Below are 22,306 nucleotides of genomic sequence, written 5' to 3'. Positions count from 1 at the left end.
CCCGCGGCGGCCACAGCGCCGCCCCAGAAGCAGCAGCAGCAGCAGCAGCCGGCAGGTGCCATCTTCCCTCAAGGCGCATGTGCAACAGCCCTTGCCCGGCTCTCAGGCCTCCCCGCCTCTAACCCACGGCGGGCAGGCGGACCGTGGCAAGGGGGTGGGGCAAAGGGAGAAGCATTGTGTGCTGGGAATGGTAGTCCCAGCTCGACCAGCCTCGGGCCACCTTGCCGGTGCTGGGACTACGAATCCCGAAAAGCCCCGCGCGGCGCAAATCTTCCGGTCTGGCGTCTGACGTCTTACCCGCCACAGAATCGGAAGTTCTGGGCTGCAGTTGAGTGGAAATGGGCAACGGCGGGCGGAGCGGCCTGCAGCAGGGGAAAGGGAATATGGATGGGGTGGCAGCGACTCCTACTGCTGCCTCGGCCTCCTGCCAGTACAGGTGCATCGAATGCAGCCAGGAGGCCAAAGAGTTGTACCGAGACTATAACCACGGTGTGCTGAAGATAACCATCTGTGTGAGTTGTCAGGTGTGGGGTGTCCTTGAGAAGAAAATGGCGCGGCGGGATTTGGGGACCGCGAGGAGCAGGGTCTTCTGATACAGTCTTTAGTTCGGTAGTTGATATTCCCACCCGGGGGTCTTTGCATGAATATCTGTACTGATAGAGAACTCAGCTACCGAACAGCGCTTTTCTCATCCTGGGGCATATTTGGGTGATACGACCTAAGCTGGCGAACGGACTGGACCGGCAGGCAGAGGTAGATGTGGGCATTTTGCAGAGAAATTTAAAGATCAATTCGGTTGACATTTTGGTTCATGCCAAAGCTACTTCCTTGTAGCTCTTCTCCCTTTGACAGAGAGATGGTACCATCCTTATCCTCCACAACTCATGTTGAATCCACCTACGATGCTTTTTAAAGGTTTCGTCAATTGTAGTTATTGAATGTCTACTGTGTACAAAGCACTATGCTAGACGTTGGTGGTACAAAACCCAAAAGTGAGGAAGTAAAAATTCTCATTTCAAGGTGTTCATAGTTTATTAAGAGGGAATAATCCTGTGTTTAAAGAGTCTACAAAGTTGGAGGTTCTTTGGGAGTATTAATTAGCAAAGAACGTGTCACAGAATAGAGAGTACATTTTTGTCCCATTTCAGATCTTGTGATTTTCTAATAATCTCTTTTGTAAATTATGGTCTGTAGTAATATACAAGAGAATAGACAAACTGAGTGTATACCTATATAATCTGTCAACCACATAACGTTCTGGTGCATACACCCTCAATTTCCTGTTCCTCTCTCAAATGCTTTCCCTCCTTTGTCAAAATGTCAACCCTTGTTAAATCCAACATATTGCCCGGTCTTGTCCCTCTACCCATGCAGCAGTACGTTGCTGGGGGAAAACAAATTTGTGACCATTAACCTCATGTAGGCCTTTCATGCTGTCTGGCAATCTTATTTCGTTTTTGTTCTCTCTTTTTTTTTTTTTTTTGAGATGGGGTCTCCCTCTGTCACCCAGGCTGGAGTGCAGTGGGGCAATCTCAGCTCACGACAACCTCTGCCTCCCAAGTTCAAGCGATTCTCCTGTCTCAGCCTCCCGAGTAGCTGGGATTACAGTCCCGCACCACCACGACGGGCTAATTTTTGTATTTTTAGTAGAGACCAGGTTTCACCGTGTTGACCAGGCTGGTCTCGAACTCCTGACCTTAAATGATCCACGCACCTCGGCCTCCCAAAGTGCTAGGGTTACAGGCGTGAGCCACCGCGAAAACAGAAGAGAACTTCCACCAGGTTTGCAACAACATAAACCAACATAAACCCAATACTAGCATTTGTTATTTCTTTACTGTATTCTTGTCTTCTTCTGCCTTCTGCTGGATCATGCCCACCAGCATGCCTACTATTACTTCTTCCATCAAAAAAATAAAAATAAAACCAACACCACCAACAAAATACGCTTGCTGCCACTTCCCCCTTTAGCTTCTGCTCTTTTTCTTCTTAATTAGAAAGCAGACCTTCTAAGATATGTTTGTACTGTCTATTTCCTTTCCTAGTTTCTCTTGAACCTGCTTTAGTCACATTCGCACCCACATTTCATTAGAAACTGTTCTTGTTAAGATCACCACTTCGACTTTGCTAAATCCAGTAGTCGATTCTCGGTTAATGATTGGCAGCATTTTACCTCATTACTTCCTCCTCCTTGAAATGCTGTGTGCGCTTCCCAGAACTCAGTGCTCTTCTTATTGTCTTCTTACTTCACTAGCTATTACCCCTCAATCTCCTTTCTGCTTTTGCTTCACCTCCCTTAGCTCTTAATCATGGTGTATTCCAAGGCGTAGTCATTGGGCCTCCTTCTGTCTGCATGCTTTCCCTGGAAGAGCTCATTCTGTCTCATGGCTTTATATACTGTCAACATTTGGACAATTTCCAAATTTATATTTCTACCCTGAACCTCTTCCCTAAACTCCAGATGTCCAACTACCTACTTGACTTCTCCACGTGGATTTCAATAGACAGCTCACATATACCCATCACAGTTAGTGGCAACTTTACCATTTTAACTCCTAAAACCAGGAAACCTTGGTGTCATCCCCATTTCTACTCTTCCTCTCACGTCCCATATTCAGTTATTCAGCAAATCCTGTTCTGTCTTCAAATTATGTTCAGAATCCACTACTTCTCACTACTCCTGCTGCTACAATCCTCATCCAAGCCACCATCATGTCTGCCTGAACTATTGTTGTAACTCCTATCTGGTCTCCCTACATCATCGTTGCACCTCTTCAGTCTTCTCTCCATGCAGTAGCCAGGGACTGATCCTTGAAAAATATAATTTAGATCATATCATTCCTTTGACCAAAACTTTCTGATGATTTTCCATCTCAGAGTTAAGGCCAGAATCCCTGAACTGGCTTATAAGGCCCTATGTAGTCTCCTGCTACTCTTTCCCTTCCTTATTTTACGGCAGTCCCACTGGCCTCCTGGTGTTTCTCAAACTAGGCAGGTTCCTTTCTCAGGGCCTTTGCACAATGCCTGGAGCACTCTTCTATCAGGTATCTGCGTGACTAATTCCCTTACCTCCTTCAAACATCTCAGAGAGTCTACTCTGACTACCCTATTGGAAAGTATGATAGGCTTCCCAGCTTTATCTTTCTCTATAACGCCTATCTTCTTGTAATCTTGTATATAATTGACTTAGTGCTGTGTATCTTCTCCTACTGGAAAGTAATTTACACAAGGACAGACATTCTGTCTGTTTTATTCATTAATGTAGCTGTATCACTCAGAACAGTGACTGACATTTGGTAGCCACTCAGTAAATATCTGTTGAATAAATGTATCCTATCCCTTCCAGGTTTTTAGATTAGCATATGCTTGGCCATCCAGGTAAGGGGAAGAGAACAAGATCTTATATGTGGTCTAAACTTAATAACTTTTGGACTGGTCCAATTAAATGGTTCATTTGGAAGATGATAACCACATAACTGAATATGGTCTGAAGAAAAGCTAGTATTTGTATATGCATTTTAGTAGTCTTTAAAAATACAAAAAATCTCTTTTTTGTTGGCATTAAGCTAACAAAATCCATTTGCTAAACAAGTATTTGTTTTGTTTATGGAAAGGCAAAATAATTATTGGATAGCTGTTTAGGTCAACATTCACTTCCCCCCTCCCCTTTGTTCCCTAACATCATACTCTTTCTCCCAGGAGATGGATTTTGGAGTTATATTTGGAGTATTGAATGGTGGCACAGTACTTTATGGATTTGTTATTGTCCGTAGTCATTCCATAATGAGACAGAGTTTGTAATGGCCTTGTCACTATCATACTAATGCATACTAAACTTCAGGCGATAATAGCACGACTCAGGAAAAATCATTTCGTTGATGCCAGACTAAAAAATTAAACCATGAAGCGACGAATTATTTTAAAAGCTCTCCAACCTCTGAGATACAAAAAGTAAGAAGTTTTTAGACATTAGACCATTTGTTGTGACATAATCTCCAGAGTTTCTAAGTGCTTACTCATACATACTTTGGTCTCTTCCCTACCAAACTTGGAGTCAGCAAGGTACTCAGCCTGATCGCTCACCTGTATTTTTCATCCCAGTCTCCTTTCCTTTTGCTCTGCTTGTTTTTTCACTGCCATTCCTCCCAGCTTGCCTTTTTGTGTTTCTCTTTCCTCTAATATATCATATGTCCCTTGCTTTTAGCCAATCCTGCTGCTTCAGCTCTTCACAATGTATTATAAGTATGCTTAAAGATACAGTACTTTTGGCCAAGCACGGTGGCGTACACCTGTAATCCCAGCACGTTGGGAGGCCAAGGCAGGCGGATCACGAGGTCAGGAGTTCAAGACCAGCCTGACCAACACGGTGAAACCCTGTCTCTCTAAAAGTACAAAAATTAGCCAGGCGTGGTGGTGCATGCTTGTAATCCCAGCTACTTGGGAGGCCGAGGCAGGAGAATCGCTTGAACCCAGGAGGCAGAGTTTGCAGTGAAGCTGAGATTGCGCCATTGCACTCCAGCCTGGATGACAGAGTGAGATTCTGTCTCAAAAAAAAAAAAAAAAAAGATACAGTACTTTGTATTTACTATAGGGCTTGGCTTATTTTAAGTGCACAGATATTTAATACATTCGTTATTATGTTAACAAAACAAAACTCCTGTAAGATTCTCCTAAGTTTCCATTTCCTTCAGCACTACAGCATTCGGCTCCCACCCTTGGGATCCTAGATGTGAAGATGAATAAGACACGGCCCTATCCTTGAGGAGCTTAAAGACTTAAAGAAGGGAAGGGAATGCTCCTAGAGATGACAGGAAGGAAACAGCAGGAATATTTAAGAAAAAAATTGGTTTGGCTGATTTATATTCTAAAAGAGATCTGATTCGTCAGGCATTGGAGAACACAGCAGGACAGAGGAAGTCATATCCATGTTGAGACAGGCGGTGGAAGCAGCCTGAATTCCCAGAGTGTGCTTGGTCCTTGTGTTATAGGGATTCTTTAGAGGAAGATTTTTCTCTTTTCAGGATACTTGCCTATAAAGTAGTAAATGAAACAATTTTGCCAAAATAAGAAACATAAGAAACATAGTTGCTAAATCTGGGCAGGCATGATGGTTCACACCTATAATCCCAGCACTGGGAGACTAAGTGGCAGATCACTTGAGGTCAGGAGTTCAAGACCAGCCTGGGCAACATGGTGAGACCACCCCCTGCACCCCACCTGTCTACTAAACTACAAAAATCAGCTGGGCATGGTGGTGGCACATGCCTGTAGCCCCAACTACTCAGGAGGCCGAGGTGGGAGGTTCGCTTGAGCCCAGGAGGCAGAGACTGTAGTGAGACAAGATCCCACCACTGCACTCCAGGCCTGGGCGACAGAGTGAGACCTTGTCTCAAAAAGGAAAGAAAAGAAAAGAAACATATATACTAAATTGAAAGAATACGACTCCCAGTGGTCTGTTTTGCGATATCTACATTTGTTTGTTTCGTGTGTGCATGTGTGCGTGTGTGTGTGTGTGCGTGTGTGTGTGTAGTTTTCCTCTTTACATTCAAGGTGAAGGCAGAGGGAAAGGAAGTTGCAAGCAGCACTTAAGGGAAAAGCAAATAACAGAGGGAGAACAAGGAAAGTGAGGTGTAGACTAAGAGGGAACCAGCAAATTCTAATGACTTCTCAGCATTTATAAAACACGCCGAATGCTAAGAAGGATAATGGGCAAAGCACATAGGATATCACATACTACCAGAAGCTGCCTCCTCTGTTTGATTTCATATCACCCTGTGCTCATCCCATTGTAGCCGTTGGATGCTACATAGTCTGATGAACTGTGGTCATCTGAACTGTGGTCATCAGACCATATCATAGAGGCATGTTTGTCTTCTGCTTCTAAACTGTTAGGTCCTTGAGGATAGAAACTGTGGCTGAAGGTGAGTATCTAGCACCTTGGAAGTTCCTGGTCCATAAAATGGCCAAGATAAGAGAGCGATTGTTATGCATGTGATAGCAACTCCAAAGACATTTGTCAAACAGATAAATGCAAAAGGAATAACAGCTGCTGTGTCTCCTGGTGTTGGTTTCTGCCTACCTCCTTCCAAGTATTGTCCAAATCCCCAGCCTTAGTCTTGTGATGCTGTCCAAAAATGGGTTTTAGAGAACATTTAAAGGACAGAGAGCGGACCCCTGACTTCTTAGGGTTTCCATTTTAACATGAAGCAGCCTCTCTGGTGTCCCAATCTTGCATGTAGAAAGGAAGGTGATATGTTCCACGTGAGTAGCCGAGGGAGACCTATCAAACGGCTCTTTGTCATGGACATGGAATTTCTGATTCTGGGGCTTCTGTTTAGATGTTGGCTTATTCCTTGCTCAGATAAAGAACTGCAAAAATATTAACTCCTTATGCCTCAGTTTGATTAAGCAGATTTTTTTGGGTTTTTTTTTTTTGAGACGGAATTTTGCTCTGTCGCTCAGACTAGAGTACAGTGGCGTGAACTCTGGCTCACTGCAAGCTCCATCTTCCAGGTTCACGCCCCATTTTCCTGCCTCAGCCTCCCAAGTAGCTGGGACTACAGGCACCCGCCACCACACACGGCTAATTTTTGTATTTTTTTTTTTTTTGTAAAGATAGGGTTTCACCATATTAGCCAGGATGGTCTCAATCTCGTGACCTCGTGATCTGCCCACCTTGGCCTCCCAAAGTGCTGGGATTACCGGCATGAGCCACCACGCCCGGCCCTGATTAAGCAGAATTAAGTTTGAGGTAACAGCACATCTCCCTTCATTGGATCACTTGGTAACTGGAAAACATACCTATTCCTGTAATGACGCAAATGAAGTGGAGAAACTATTTAAATTGGGAACACATCCAATTTTTTATTACATTTGAATTGCAGGGTCAGTATTCTTCAGTGCACTTCATTTTTCTTCCAGCACTTTAATGTAGTTAAAAGGCCAGCCTAGAATGTTTTTATACTTGCAACTCTTCTATTTTATCTTCTCAAAGTTTCCAAATGTTATGCGTTTGAATTGTAGCCATTCCAGTAGTCCCCATTCTCTTTGGGGGATAAATTCCAGGACCCACAATGAGTGCCTGAAACCATAGATAGTACGGAACCCGATTACCATCAGTTGGAACACGTTTCTGTTTATGCCTTCCACCCACAAATCTAATACTTTTCCCATCTTTCTTTCTTTTTTTTTTTTTTTTTTTTGAGAGAGAGACAAAGACAGTCTTGCTTTGTTGCCCAGGATGGGCTCGAACTTCTGGCTTCAAGTGATCCTCTCACCTCAGACTCCCAAAGTGCTGGTATTACAGATGTGAACCATGGCACCTGGCCCTGCCTTTTCCATCTTAGCGCTTCTCACATACCTTTATTTTTGCAGTATGAAACGCCACAGCAAAACTAGCACAATTTATTTTCTTTACAGTTGCACAGGTAGAAGATTCATTCTTACCATAGATCTTAACCTCAGCATAAGATTGTTTTTTTCCTTATTAGCCGAGAACTTTCACCTTTTCACTTAAAGCATTTTACAGCTTCTCTTTGGCTGTAAAATTGCCAGCATCACTGCTCTCGTGCTTTGGGGCCAATGTTGAGTCAAAGAAGGGTGACTTGAACCACAAGCACTGCAATAGTACGATCCTTAATCCTGTTAACCTGGACAGCGACTAGATGGCTGACAGGCGAGGAGCATCTGCCACGTGGACACACTAGACGAAGGGATGATTCACATCCCGGGCAGTGGAGCAGGACAGCATGCAATTTAAAACTTAGGATTATTTCTGGATTTTTCCATGTAATTTTCGGAATGCTGTTGACCTCAGGTTACAAACTGCAGAAAGCAAAACTGTGGCTGTGGGAGTACTGCTGTAGTTTTGTGAAGTGAATAGTAGCTTTGATGCAACTTTGTGACTAGTACTGCTTTAGAGGTCACATTTCCTATGAGCTTGTGTATACCTGCATTTTTTATGTTCTAATGTGTGGGGATTTGGTAACATTGTAATCACATGTGTCTAGAGAATCTGAACTCTAAATTGGTGGCCCTTCAGAGGGGAAAAAAGCCATTTAATGTGAACTACTAAGAGCCAAGGGAGCCTTGATTTTGGAACCTAGATCTAGGCTGCACAACTTAGTTCCTTACACAGCCCAGCACTCTCCATTGCCTCTACTCTAGCAGAGAAAAACCATTTTCTTTCCATATCCTTGATGTTACTGGAGAAAAACCCAGGCTTCCCCTGTTATCGGCCACCTCAGGATCTTTGGAATCGTGCCCTGTTCTTTACCTGCTTGCAGCTCTCAGTAGTTCTGGGGACAAGGTAACTTTGCTGAGTACTTTTCTCCAAATCATGTGCCAAGAACCATAAAGTCAGGGGCATCTAGCCAAGAGGCAATAATTTATCAATGAAAGTGCATTATAAATGTATTTATTTTATAATAATTCCTACAAATTGAAAGTAGAATTAGACATAGAGTCTGTATAGACTGAAAGTAAAATCTTCCGGAATACTTTCCTGCCTAAACTCAATCTTTAAATTAGATATATTTTTAGCTTCTTGAATATGAGGTTAAAATATTAATATTCCTAGCCTAGAAGATTATATTTAGTCCTTTCTGAAACCCTTTCTTATATAGATGAACATTTTATATCTGAATGGACGTTTATATAAATAATTGCTAATATGGCAGTATTGCTATATGTGTCCAAAATAGACTCTGCTGTTTTGAAATCCTTGAGGATTTCAGAAAGTATACATTTGCTTGTTCTAATATTATCCTGCATTATTTCAGAAATCCTGCCAGAAACCTGTAGACAAATATATCGAGTATGATCCTGTTATCATCTTGATTAATGCTATATTGTGCAAAGCTCAGGCCTACAGACATATTCTTTTCAATACTCAAATAAATGTAAGTTGCGATCATTTTATTTTTTAATTTTATTTGATGCTGTTGCATTTTAAAAAACAATTTTAAGCGGAAGTAAAGAATATTATAAAAGAGAAAAATTCTAACTTAAGAGGGTCTTTTATTGCAATGTATCTGGAAGTTTCTAGAAATAATAGATGTTGATTTTAGAAAGTGCATAATGCTCAGTGAGTGTTTAAGAATGTGGTCACTGGCAGGAAACTGACAAGCCATAATCTGAATTACCTGCTAGTAAATGGAAACAGTCATCACTGGTTTTTAACAGAATACAATTAGACATATCCAAGTAGGGAGAGAATTATACCTAAATGAGGTAAGCAAACATTAAAAGAAAAATGTTTTTAAAAATATGATTTATTGCATTTTATACTTTGCTATTAAAGGAATGTATAAGATAAATAACATTCAGTTTAATCAAAGTCCTGATTTATAAAGTTGAATAGAATTGTGAACTCTAATGGTTTGGGTAGAGTTGACAGATAACATACAGGACAGTCAATTAAATTTGAGTTTCATATACACCACAAATTAATTTTTTAGTATAAGAATATCCCAAATATTGCATGGAACGTACTTACACAATAAAAATTTATTCATGCTGTATGTGAAACTCAAATTTAACTGGGCATCCTGTTATTTAATTTATTTATTTATTTTTGAGACAGAGTCTTACTGTGTCACCCAGGCTGGAGTGCAGTGGTGTGATCTTGGCTCACTGCAGCCTCTACCTCTGGGGTTCAAGTGATTCTCCTACCTCAGCCTCCGAAGTTGCTGGGATTACAGGCATGCATCACCATGCCCAGCTAATTTTTGTATTTTTAGTAAAGATGGGGTTTCGCCATGTTGACCAGGCTAGTCTGGAACTCCTGACCTCAAGTGATCCGCCCACCTCTGCCTCCCGAAGTATTGAGATTACAGGCATAAGCCACTGTGCCCAGTCTCTTCCTCACTTTGTTTTGATGGAGAAAGTTCAACCTGAAGGAGGACTACATAGAAAAAAAGCCAATTTTTGTTGCCTAGTATTTTTTATTTTAGCCAAAATTTCAGACTCTTAAGAACTTCCAGATTTTATTTGTTCTCTTTTAATATATTGAATCATACTCATCCAGGCAGAGGTATTTTTTAAAAATTGATGTTCAGACTAATAGTTTCTTATTCAATGTCATGGAATCTTCAGATTAAATCTGTGCTCTTATTGCTGTTCCCAGATATACATGAATCACATAAGTTTTTTGCTTGATTCTGTGGAAAGGACAGAAGTCAAAAATGTGTAATGAAAGGTGAACTATTATTTAAAGCAGTGATTCTTAACTAGGGGTGCACATTAGAATCCCCCCAGAACTGTTTCAAAATATAGATGTCTATGTTTTACTATAAAGATTCTGAATCAGGACCGGGGCTTAGACATTTAAATTTTGAAGAAATCTCCCCATGTGCTTCTGGTGGACATTGCTGATTAAAACCTACTGATTACAAAATGACTACAATTAGCCACTTAGTTGGGCAGTTCTGAATTTGCAAAGTGACTAGGTGGGATGCCACAAATACTCTGTACCTGTTGATATTAGTGCAACTGTTTCATTACCTAATTGAATGGCAATGTCTTTGACTATCAGATCCATGGAAAACTCTGCATATTTTGTTTGCTTTGTGAAGCATACCTGAGGTGGTGGCAGCTTCAAGATTCCAACCAGAATACTGCCCCTGACGACTTGATCAGATATGCTAAGGAATGGGATTTCTATAGAATGTTTGCGATTGCTGCTTTAGGTAAGGAGATGCCACACTTTCCATTCTTAGTTAACTATTCTTACTTAACTAATCTGGTTAAAACTAAGACATGTAGTCTTAATCGTTGGTAAGAAGAGCTAGTTAGTATGGGACTTGAGATGGAATTTTCAGCTCCACCGCTACTAACCTACGAGGTGAGTGTGTTTGAATCACCTGCTTTTTAAAAATTTGTTACAACATATATGGTATGGAAATAGTTGTGCTTATCAGATTAGAAAGTTTCATAAAATATTTTGAAGCACAATATTGTTGATAAAATTCTTTTATTTTTATTATTATATATTTTTGGAGACCGGGTCTCACTCTGTTGCCTAGGCTGGAGTGCAGTGGCACAGTCACAGCTCACTTCAGTCCTGACCTCCTGGGCTCAAGCAATCCTCCTGCCTCAGCCCCCCAGATAGCTGGAACAACAGATATGCACCACCACACCATGCACCACCTCCAGCTAATTTTTATATTTTTTGTTGAGATGGGGGTCTCTCCATGTTGCCCAGGCTGGTCTTGAACTCCTGGACTCAAGCAGTCCTCCCACCTAAGCCTCCCAATGGGATTACAGGTGTGAGCCCCCGTGCCTGGCCAATAAAATTCTTAATGTTTAAGTTTTGATTATCCAATCTGAAAGTTACCTAGGTCCTATCTTTATTAATAGAGATAATTGCCAGACATTACGCAATGTATTGTACTAATTCCATTATACTAACGCAGTGTATTTTATAGGGTTCGTTATTTTTTGTTACTTGTTACTTATGTGACTGCATGCAGGGAATTTGGCTACTTCTCAAAATTCCTTAAGTTCAGGAAGTGCTTTTCAGAATTTGACTTCATAAGTTATTGTTTTTCTATTGTCAGAATTGTGTTGAGCTAATTTCTGTGACTATTTTATTGCTAGTTCCATGCTTCTCTGCTTCTCAACTCTTCGATTATAATGAAATCTTACTTTAGTGATACTGAGTCTCCAGTCCACTCCAATATCACATTTCTGGTCTGTGTGTCTTCTTTTGTCCTCTTTTTTTCTCTATCTGCCCTCGCTCTCTTGGTTATATAACCTGTCTGCTGAGAACTCTCAAATGTCCATCTCTAATCTAGATCTTTCTCCAGACCTCTAGGCTCTGCATCCATCTGCCTTCTCAACATCACCACTTGGGTATCTAATAAATCACCATACCCATAATTAAGCTCGTCATCTCTCTGCCTCTACCACAGCCTTCCCCTTCTCAGTTGTAACTCCATTCTTTTAGTTGCATTAACCAGAAAGCCTTGCAGTCATCCCTGGTGTTTCTCTCTTTGATACCCCATAGTCAGGTCATCAGGAAATCCCATTGGCTCCACTTTCAAAGTACTTCTACTTTTTTTTTTTTTTTTTTTGAGATGGAGTCTCACTCTGTCGCCCAGGCTGGAGTGCAGTGGCACGGTCTTGACTCACTGCAACCTCTGCCTCCCGGGTTCAGTCTATTCTCCTGCCTTAGCCTCCCGAGTAGCTGGGATTACAGCCGTGCACCACCATGCCTAGCTAATTTTTGTATTTTTAGTAGAGACAGGGCTTCACCATGTTGGTCAGGCTAGTCTCGAGCTTCTGACCTCATGATCCGCCTGCCTCTGCCTCCCAAAGTGCTAGGATTACAGGCATGAGCCACTGTGCCCAGCCACACTTCTACTATTATACTACTACTACTCTCCATTCCCTCCAGGGCTGCCACCCTGGTGCAGGCCACCCTCATCCTTCACCTACGTGACTACAGTAGCCTCCTTGTATTTGCATGCAACACAGAGTAGTCCTTTTCAACCAAATCAGATCATGTCACTGTTGTGCTAGAACACAGTAGCTCCCCGTTTCACTCAGAGTGCAAGCTGAAGTCTTTACAGCGGGCCTTGTGCTGGACTCTGCCCTTCCCAGTATGTCTCTCATTTTATCCACAGCTGTTGTCTCCCACGTCTGCTCTGACCCTCCCCATCTGGTTAACTTGCTTCAGAAACACTGGAAAACTTCCACCTTAAGGCCTTTGAAGTGGCTCTTCCTGTGCCTGGAATGCCTGTCCCCCTAATGCCCAGATGTCTGACTCCTGCATATCCCTCAAGAGTTTGCTGAAATGACACTTTCTCAATTAAGTGTACCCTGATCAGTGCTACCACCTCCCCTGGCACTCCTGATCTCCTGTTCCTGCCCTACTTTGTTTTTCTTATGGTACTTACCATTTAACATATCACAGAAGTTATTATCTTTTGTTAGTGCCTTTCTCCATTAACATATCACCTGAATGAGGTCAGGGCTCTTTGTTTTAGTCACGGTTGTAGCTCAAGCACTTAGGTGCCTGGCCCATAGTAGGTGCTAATAAATATTTGCTCAGCTGATTGAATGAATTATTTCATACTACATTCATGTACGCACTCTAACTTGAGCAAGTCACCATCAGTTACACTCGGTGATTATTCATTCACTATTCATTATTATTCATTCCCTTAATAAATATTTTTAAAATACTTATTAGGTGCCAGTTACTACTTTAGGTACTAGAGATATATCCATGGAAAATACATAGAAAAATCTCCGCCTCCATTATTATTTAATTACTAAGGCTTATGACAGCTTAACTGCCATGATGTCCAGTCTATCGATAATTTTATATACAATTTGGACTTTGCGGCAATTTAAAATATTTGAAATATACAAAAGAATATGTTAGCCTTTTTATCTTATGAAACATAATACTACTAAAAACATCCTTGAGCACATCATCTAGCCCAAGATTTAGAACCTAATATGATTTTAAACTTCAAAGCCTCTTAAAATTTTTTTTTAATTTTTATTTTTTTAAGAGTCAAGGTCTTGCTCTGTCACCAAGGCTCAAGTGCAGTGGCACAATCATAGCTCACTGTAGCCTGGAGCTCCTGGGCTCAAGGGATCCCCCTGCCTCCATCTCGTGAGTAGCTGGGACTACAGGTACATGCTACTGTGCCTGGACTAATTTAAAAAAAAAAATTATGTAAAGACAGTATCTTACTCTGTTGCTCAGGTTGGTCTTGAACTCCTGGGTTCAAACAGTCCTCCCATATGGGCCTCCCAAAGTGCTGAGACTTGAGGCATCAGCCACTGCTCCTGGCCCTTCTTAAAATTTCTAAAGATAAACTGTTATATGTCCATATTTTGTATATAGTATTAAAAACCAGGCTTGTTTTTAAATGGGTTGGAATTCCTGTAGCAACTACTCTGTAGTAGACATTTTGATGCTTAATCAGAAGTTTCTTTCTACCATTACGTAACTTTTTTTATGTGTCTCAGTCTAATCCCTAACTAGACTGTATAGTCCAAAAGAATATCTTAGCTGGGCGTGGTACCTCACACCTGTAATACCAGCACTTTGGGAGGCCAAGACAGGTGGATTGCTTGAGCTCAGAAGTTAGAAACCAGCCTGGGCAACATGGTAATACTCTGTCTCTATAAAAAATACAAAACTTAGCTGGGGATGGTGGCATGTGCCTGTAGTCCCAGCTACTTGAGGGGCAGAGACAGGAGGATCACTTGAGCCCAGGAGATCAAAGCTGCAGTGAGTCACGTTCATGCAACTGCACTCTTGCCTGGACGACAAAGTAAGACTCTGTCTCAAAAAAATAAAAGAGTATCTTACATAAATAAAGCATTTTATAATTTAAAAACTGCTTTTACAGGAATTATTTAATTTTCACAATCATCCTCTGAGGTAGGTAGGTAGGTTAGGGGTTCCCCCATCTATAGCTGCAGAAACATAGATGTATAGATTTTCCCGAAGTCTCACAGTGGGTCACTATCAGCGCTGAGACTGAGGAAAGTCTCCCGACCCCCTTCAGTGTTTTCCACACTGGAGTATTCTATAGGTAGGTAGCAGCTCCTACTGAACTGACCTGATTGATGAGAGCCTGAGGGCTGGTGTAGTTCCGTAAATCTCGTAAATCCTAAATTTAAAAGATGTGGAGGTTATCTAGTCTAGCTTGTCTGGTGCAAGAAATCTTTCTGTCTAGATTCCTGAGAGAGGTTGTAGCTTTGAATGTCTCCAGTGACAGGAATCAACCTACTATTGTTAGATGGTTCTTGTTATTTGCTATTCAGTCACTATTTATTCATTCAAGGAATTATTTATTATTATTTTTATCCAAAATCCAAGCTTTACAATCTACCTGAGTAGATTCTTGTAGCTGACAAGCCTTTTAGTTATTTCGAAGGGAGATAGCATGAAATACATCATATTTCATGGAGGTTAACCATCCTAAATTATTTTTATTGATCCTAATCCACCTACATTTGGAACCTCTTTAGTTTGGCTTTATTAAGTTCAAAAAAGAGGATAGTTGTTTCTGCTGTAATATAATACGTGTGTCCAGAGACACCTAATTCTGCAGACACCTAAACTGCTAATAACGTAGCTTATATGGGAAAAAATAAAATGAGGGACTGGCCACTCAGAATGGATACAGTTGGGTAATCAGATGACTCACAATCCTAATAAAAATTACAGCACAGTTAAAAGAGATGGTAAATTCCTAGTTAATAGAAGCTGAACAGATTGTGCTGTGTTCTGACCATAGGACACAGTGGAACTATTGCTGCTGCTACTCTGGACTCTGTCCTACGAATACTTTCTGAAAGTGTAAGGAATTGCATTTTAAAATGTCGTTAAAATGAGTAAAGGAAGTCTCAATTAACAATATTAAAAATCGTGTGGATAATAGGCACTTAAATAGTGGAAGAATGCACAAAGAAAAATGTCTTCCTGTGTTATCCCATTCTTAGGATGGGTCCCATCTTTCACACTGAAAAGCCTCCATTCTCCTGTTTTATTCTTTGGAGAGCTCTTACACTGAAGATGCTTAAGCAGAATCTTACTTCCTTCAAGGAACTTCAGAAAGTTGATGATTATAATTCTAATGGAGTTACTTTTTCTTCAGTGGATAATGTTTCTGAAATTATACCAGCAGGATCTGACACAAAAGCCAGGAGTTTATTTAAAAAAAAAAAAAAAAAAAGGAAGGAGAAGAAGAAGAAGAAAAAGAGATAGATTGTGATCTTGAGAAAGTATTTCTTATGAAGTCAGCTGCTAAGCTGTATTGTGGAACCGTGGTTTATTTGTTTTTGGGGGGATATATTTTGGATGGGGATATTCATACTTTTATTTTCCATTTCTTCTTTAGAACAGACTGCCTATTTTACTGGCATTTTTACCTTCCTATGGGTAGAACGGCCCGTGACGGCGAAAAAAAAGCCCAACTTCATTTTGCTGCTGAAAGCATTATTATTATCTAGCTATGGAAAACTCTTGCTGATTCCAGCTGTCATTTGGGAACATGACTACACACCTCTGTGCCTCAAACTCATTAAAGTATTTGTTCTAACATCAAATTTTCAGGCAATTAGAGGTATGTTTATGTGTTTATTCTGCCTTCTCAGCTTTCAACCCATAAAAAGCTTAAAGCCTTGTTTCTAGGGTGCAGTTTTTATATAACCTGTTGAACACTGGAATTCTTCATCACATAGTAACAATACCTAACACTTCTATAGCAGGTACTCAGTGTTTTGTTACATTTACCCATGTAATACTTTATAGTTTTCAAAATGCTCTCATATGCATCATCTGTGTCCTGTGAGGTCCGTAGAACAGCCATTATTTGATTTTATGAATGAGCTCCTGGGACTCTGAGGGTTAAATGACTTGTCCAAAGTTACATGGCTGGGCGGTTATCAAGTCAGGAGAGAATGCTGAGTGTCTGCATCTCAATCCAGGACAATTTCTGCTGTACCAGGAAGAGCAGCTCTGTGTGCCTTCATTTTCCCCATATATTGTACACACTGCTATTTTATTTATTTTTATTTTATTTATTTTTTTGAGACAGGATGTCACTCTGTCACCCAGGCTAGAGTGCAGTAATATGATCACAGCTCACTACAGCCTCTACTTCCTGAGCTCAAGTGATCCTCCCACCTCAGCCTCCTGAAAAGCTGGCCACAGGTATATGCCACCACACCCCGCTAATTTTTTGTAGAGACAGGGTTTCCACATGTTGCCAGCCTGGTCTTGAACTCCTGGGTTCGAGCAGTCTGCCCACCTTGGCCTCCCAAAGTGCTGGGAACAGGCATGAGCCACTGTGCCTGGCCGAAGTCCTATTTTAAATGAACTTATTACCTGATACTTTTTATCAGAATGCTTGTCATCTTGCAAACTGTGACACAGGAAGTATCATTTTGTTGTTGTCGTTATTCTCTTATAGCCTTAGAATTTTTTGTTTTCTCCTTTGATATTCATGGGAATCTGCCACTTGATTTGAGGAGGAGGGGCTTAGTGTTTTGTTGTAAGCAGAGGCTTTGGTTCTCTAAAAACATGTAGATAGAAAAGTGGGAGAAGATAACAGCACAGATTAATAAGAACAAAAATAGATTTTTCTAAAAACAGCTTTACAGAACAATTCATACTACACCAAAATTTACATATCAGTATCGTTTCATTAATTCTGGACTTATTGGCTGCCTTCTTTTTTCTAGTGACCCTAAACATCAACCGAAAGCTCTCCTTCTTGGCCATGGTGAGTGGCTTACTGCTGGAAAGCATCATGGTCTACTTCTTCCAGAGTATGGAATGGGATGTTGGAAGTGATTATGCCATCTATAAATCTCAGGACTTCTGAAGAGGTACTGAAAGCATGTGGTGTTCATGCATTCAGACATATAGCCTTCTCAAATTAGACAGATGTCATTGCGAAAGAAGTCGGTGCCCTTACATAACCCATTCTCTAGCGTCTAATTGCCTCTAGGTCACCCTCATCTTCCTCGAGGACTTTAGTACATGGCTCCCAGGGGTCTCCACTTTAGTTCCTTTTGTCACCCTCTGGGACATCAACATCCATGTTTTTGTTGCTTCTAGGGTCCTATCCTCACAATTTTTCTAACACCTCCACTCCCACCCATTCTACTAGGATTGTAGACTCTAAAACTGTCTCCTACCCTTCCCAAGCATTCTCCACCCTCCCTTCCCCCATGCCAGCTTTTTGCTGCCTTTCTCACCTCTAGTCTCTTGACCTCTCACTTTCCTCTGCTTCTGACCTGCCTTGCCTCTTTTTTAACACACCTGGAACCTGTAGGCTGCGTTGTGCTCTTCTCTGTTAGTACCTTGGCATCTATCAGCCTTTTGCCTTCCATCATACATGCTTTGCTAAGGCTGTTTGTCTTAGAGACAACCTGTCTCCTAGAGAGCCTTGCAGTGTTTCCTGAGTAGCCACCTCTGCCAGTGCACAGAACCTCAGAAGATGTCATGCTGCTCCTGTGCCTTCATAGTCACCTCCAGTGACCCTTCCAGCAGAGGGCCATACCTCAGTTGTTTTGTTTTGGTCGTCCCCTGTGTCTGCTCTGACTTTGCTGGGAAGTGAGACCTTCGCAAGTTCCTTAAGCTTCCCTCTTCACTTCAGGTCCTCTTCGTTCTTCCTCGTTCTTTCCTCCTTCTCTCCTTCCTATCTCATGTTGTGCTCAGCTTCCTCTCTGGGGCTGTTTCTGACCTGTGGGTGTCCCCCTCCCTCCAGTCACAGCCAGACTGTGGATGGCAGCCTCTGTGTTAGGAAGCAGGACCTTAGGCAGGATCCCGGAAGGCTGGGCCAGATAGTGAGGAAAACACTGGAGCAGAGGGACGCAGACCCCTGTCAGGGAGAGTTGAGGCTGCGCTTTGGTCTCTCCCTCCTTGCTCTGTTACATCCTCCTTGCAAGTAGCGGCTGTAAAGCTTCTAACACGCCATCCTCCAATCCTCCACTCCTGTTGCCTCAATCTCTCTTCATGCCCAGCTAATCCTCCTTTTTGGGTCTTCAGACATATCACTGCTTCATTGACCCTCTCTCCTGTATAGCAGCTCTCTCCCCTCTGCCTACGTACATGCACAGCTCTTCATTCCAGAACAGTTGATGTAAGCCTGCTTCCCCTCTTTCTTCACTACTTTTTCTCTTTGTAAAACATACTTTCACCCACAGTCTCCTGAACCTATGCTCCTAAAATTCACAAGGAGAGCAGGGCACAGTAGCTCATGTCTGTAATCCCAGCACTTTGGGAGGCGCGAGTCAGGAAGATGGCCTGAGCCCAGGAGATCAAGACCAGCCTGGGCAACATAGTGAGACCCCATCTTTACAGGAAGGAAAAAAAAAAAAAACAATAGCTGGGCATGGTGGCATACACCTGTACTCCCAGCTACTCAGGAAGCCGAGGTAGGAGGATTGCTCAAGCCCATGAAGTTAAGGTTGCAGTGAGCTGTGATTGCGCCGCTGCACTCCAGCCTGGGTGACAACAAGATCCTGTCTCAAAAAAAAAAAAACACAAGGAAGCCAATTCTCACTTGTTTTCTGAGTCCTCCTCCTCCCTTAGCTCTGCTCCAGAAACCTCTGGCTCCTGGCTCCTGGCTCCTCCTGAAACAGGCCACCCAGTCCCTTCCTGTTAGATCTTTCTTCACTGACTTCTTTGCCTGTGCCAGGATTCTGTCCTCAGTGCTCTTCCTTCCCCACTCACTGTGCACATAACTGTGCACTTTCCTTCCAGGCCTCATACCTCCAGCTTCCCCTCTGTGCCAGGTCCCCTGCCTCCTACCAGGACGGTCCTGCCATTACCTCAAGTGTCCACAGGTCTGATATGGAATTCAGTGTCACCTGCACTCTCCTGTTGAAGCAGAGTCATTTTCTGATACTGTTTCTCTTGAAATGCTCTTCATGTCTTTTCACTCAGACCTCACCCTCTCCTGCCTAAAGGTTCTAACACCTCCAAACCAGCCTGCAACCCATACTGCTGCCATGTGAGTCTTCAGGGAGCACTATTTCTGGGGGCCTTCTCAATTTTTCCATCATATCTGATTGCTGACATAGGAGTTTCTTGTCTCTTTCCGAAGAATGTCTTTAGTTTTCTCTGAGCATTAGTGTGGCCCTCCATAATGTCATCCCAATTGATCTCCCCAGGCATGTTCCTACTTAACGTTCCACATCCACCACAGGTCCTCTCTTCTCCAAACTTGCCTTATGCTCTCCTTGGGTCCTGCAGGGCCCTCGTCTCCACCTAACCAAATATGGTCAGCTTTGCCTCTCCATGGAATAAGTGAAGACTTTCCAAAAACTCCAGTTTGCAGTGCTTACTTTTTCCATTTACTTCCTAGTGCTCAACTTAACACCTACAGCAGTCACTTGCCCAAGAACTTCTGACATTGCCCCAGGGTCAGATCTTTTGTTTCTGCTTTCATAAGTGCATCTGCTTGTCCAACAGTCAATTATAATTTATAGTTAGGAAAATAAGGTCATATATCTTCAATCACTTGAAAGCCATTACACTGTTTTTTATGATCTCATGTTTTATACTTATCTATGTCTGGCATTAAAATTTCATGTGTTTATGCCTCACTCCCCCAGCCTGCTCAGAAGTCTGGTGCTGGGATGCCTTAGGTTCCTTTATATCTACCTTAACTCAGGGCCTGCCCTAGTAAGTGTCTGTCAGTTTGATTTTTCAGCAGAATGTGCCATTCTAAATACATCCTTTATTTTTCACAGTTTTATTCTTCTTTACTATCTGTGGCATGACCAGCTGTATCTGAAAGAGAAAAGACATGAAATATAAACCAACCTCCTCATTTCTGTTGAGTAAAATGAAGCAAAGATTGGAAAAACACTTTCTGAAAAAGAAAGCAATGATAATAGCAGTGGATACCCACCCCCACAAATGCACCCAAGAGACAAGCCATTTACATACAGATATTCACAGTCACATATAGAAACACCCACACGGACACAAAGAATGTTGCTGCAGAGACTAAATGACATGCAACAGGTGAAGATGTTGTGTACGTTATACACAAGCCCAGGTAAGCACTCATAATTCACACATAATAAAACATTTAGGTTTCATTCCTTTGACATGTTTATATCTTTTTAATTTAAATGTTGTTACTGGCTTAAAGTATTTTGTGTTCTTACAATAGAAACACTTTTAATAAAGTATTTCAGAATAAACCGAGTTTTTGTAGATTTTCAATTCAGTAATTAAGGTAATCTTTAAAATTGGGTGATCCAAAAATAAATGATAATGAAAACCACTGAGTTATATACTTTACAAGGGTAAATTACGTCTGGATAAAGCTGTAATTAAAAACAAATAACACTTCTCCCCTTTCCACTCTCCCTGTTTCGTTCATTTGTTCTTTCATTATTATTCATGCCACAGATACTTACTGAGCACCTGCTGTCTCTGTGGCAGACCCTGTGGTTACAGGGGTGAATAAGACATGGTCCTCTTGAAGCTTACTGGGCAGTGCTGGACTCGAAAGTATGAGTAGAGAACCACAGTGCAGTGCAATGAAGAGGTGGGAGAGGGTGCTCAGGCAGTACAGAGTAGCAACACCTATTGCAGCATTTGAAGTTGGGAAGGCTTTGGAGAGGAAGGGGAAAGGAAAGGAACTTTCCAGTATCCCTGCTAGAGAGAACAAGAACACGTGTTGAATTAGAGGGTGGAGAGTGTGTTGGAGATTGTGCAGGGCCTGAAAGTACATAGACACCTGGACGAGGCTCAGCAGTGGGGGCTTCACAGTGACACTAGGAAGTCATGTAAATGGTTTATGAAGAGCCTTTTGTAATTTGTCCCCAAGGACTGTGAAACCAGCACAGCTAGTTAAACAGAAGAATCCAAAGATTAGAAAAAATTAATTGGGGTAACATCTCAAAACAGCCACAGGACAGAGAGGGCTGTTGACCATCTGTAAGTGTTAAGGGGAGAAAGGGAGAACAGGATTCAAAGGCATACAACCAAAAGGAAAAGGTCAGTTAAAAACAAGTGTCGGAGGCCATCCACGGTGGCTCATGCCCATGATCCCAGCACTTGGGGAGGCTGAGGTGGGCAGATCACTTGAGCCCAGGAGTTTGAGACCAGTCTGGGAAACATGGCAAAGTCCTGCCTCTACAAAAAAAAAAAAAAAAGTAGCCAGGCGTGGTGGCACACAGCTATAGTCCAAGCTACTCAGGAGGCTGAGGTGGGAAGATCACTTGAGCCTGGGAGGCAGAGCTTATGGTAAGCCAAGATCATGCCACTGCACTCCAGCCTGGATGACAGAAAAAGACTCGTCTCAAAAAACAAGTGTCAGAAAAAGGACCAAAAATGTAATACATCAATGATCATAGCTTTGCAAATCTGTCTGATCTGTTAACTCAGACAAGTGAAGATAAACATATCATCTGTTTATAAATTAATAAATCTCATTTTTTTTATCGCAGAAGTGTTTATTAGTCATTAAAAAAAAAATAAGGTAGATCTAGAGGAAGATGGTGGATAGGAGACAGGGAGACAGGGCTAACATGCAGCTCCCACTTGGACAGACAGAACAGTGTGGAGACTCACCGTGGACTTTTGCTCCAAGGACCACCATAGGAACATGCCAGGCAAGCCAAAATAATTTACAAATCCTTTGAAAGAAGCAGCACACCACTGCAAATTCTGCAAGACAGGCAAAAAATTGTGAGTTCTCAATGTGTGAAAGAGGGAAAACTTACCTCTGAACACACATCCCCACTGGAGAATCTGAAAATCCAGATCACAGAAGGATTTAACCCTACCTAGAGCTGGAACAGATTT

General features: G+C 41.9%; 1 protein-coding gene across 2 annotated transcripts; it reads left to right on the top strand.

Annotated features, from left to right (window-relative positions):
* Positions 1–281: 281 nt before the first annotated feature.
* Positions 282–20,696, top strand: ARV1 (ARV1 homolog (S. cerevisiae)). 2 transcript variants are annotated; one of them, XM_011933311.1, is made up of 6 exons: positions 282–512; positions 8,781–8,900; positions 10,535–10,688; positions 15,870–16,094; positions 17,215–17,361; positions 20,236–20,696. In XM_011933311.1, exons 1-5 carry the CDS (start codon positions 339–341, stop codon positions 17,355–17,357), a joined length of 816 nt encoding a protein of 271 aa, XP_011788701.1. In that variant the 5' UTR covers positions 282–338; the 3' UTR covers positions 17,358–17,361; positions 20,236–20,696. The 2 variants fall into 2 exon arrangements, with proteins under 2 accessions (XP_011788701.1, XP_011788702.1); XM_011933312.1 differs by lacking the exon at positions 8,781–8,900 and having other exon boundaries at positions 315–512.
* The last annotated feature ends 1,610 nt before the right edge of the window (positions 20,697–22,306 follow it).

The sequence above is a fragment of the Colobus angolensis genome, unplaced genomic scaffold (assembly GCF_000951035.1).
Source record: "Colobus angolensis palliatus isolate OR3802 unplaced genomic scaffold, Cang.pa_1.0 Scaffold126, whole genome shotgun sequence".
In the NCBI taxonomy this organism is placed as follows: domain Eukaryota; kingdom Metazoa; phylum Chordata; class Mammalia; order Primates; family Cercopithecidae; genus Colobus; species Colobus angolensis.
The sequence above is the reverse complement of the archived record's forward strand: the minus strand, read 5'-3'. Positions and strand labels throughout refer to the sequence as shown.

Bases quoted from the DNA above. Each gene is read 5' to 3' on its own strand.
- ARV1 (XM_011933311.1), top strand. From the start codon at position 339: ATGGGCAACGGCGGGCGGAGCGGCCTGCAGCAGGGGAAAGGGAATATG. The intron at 8,901-10,534 runs GTAAGTTGCGAT...TTTGACTATCAG, and splicing joins TTTTCAATACTCAAATAAAT to ATCCATGGAAAACTCTGCAT. The intron at 10,689-15,869 runs GTAAGGAGATGC...TTTCTTCTTTAG, and splicing joins GTTTGCGATTGCTGCTTTAG to AACAGACTGCCTATTTTACT.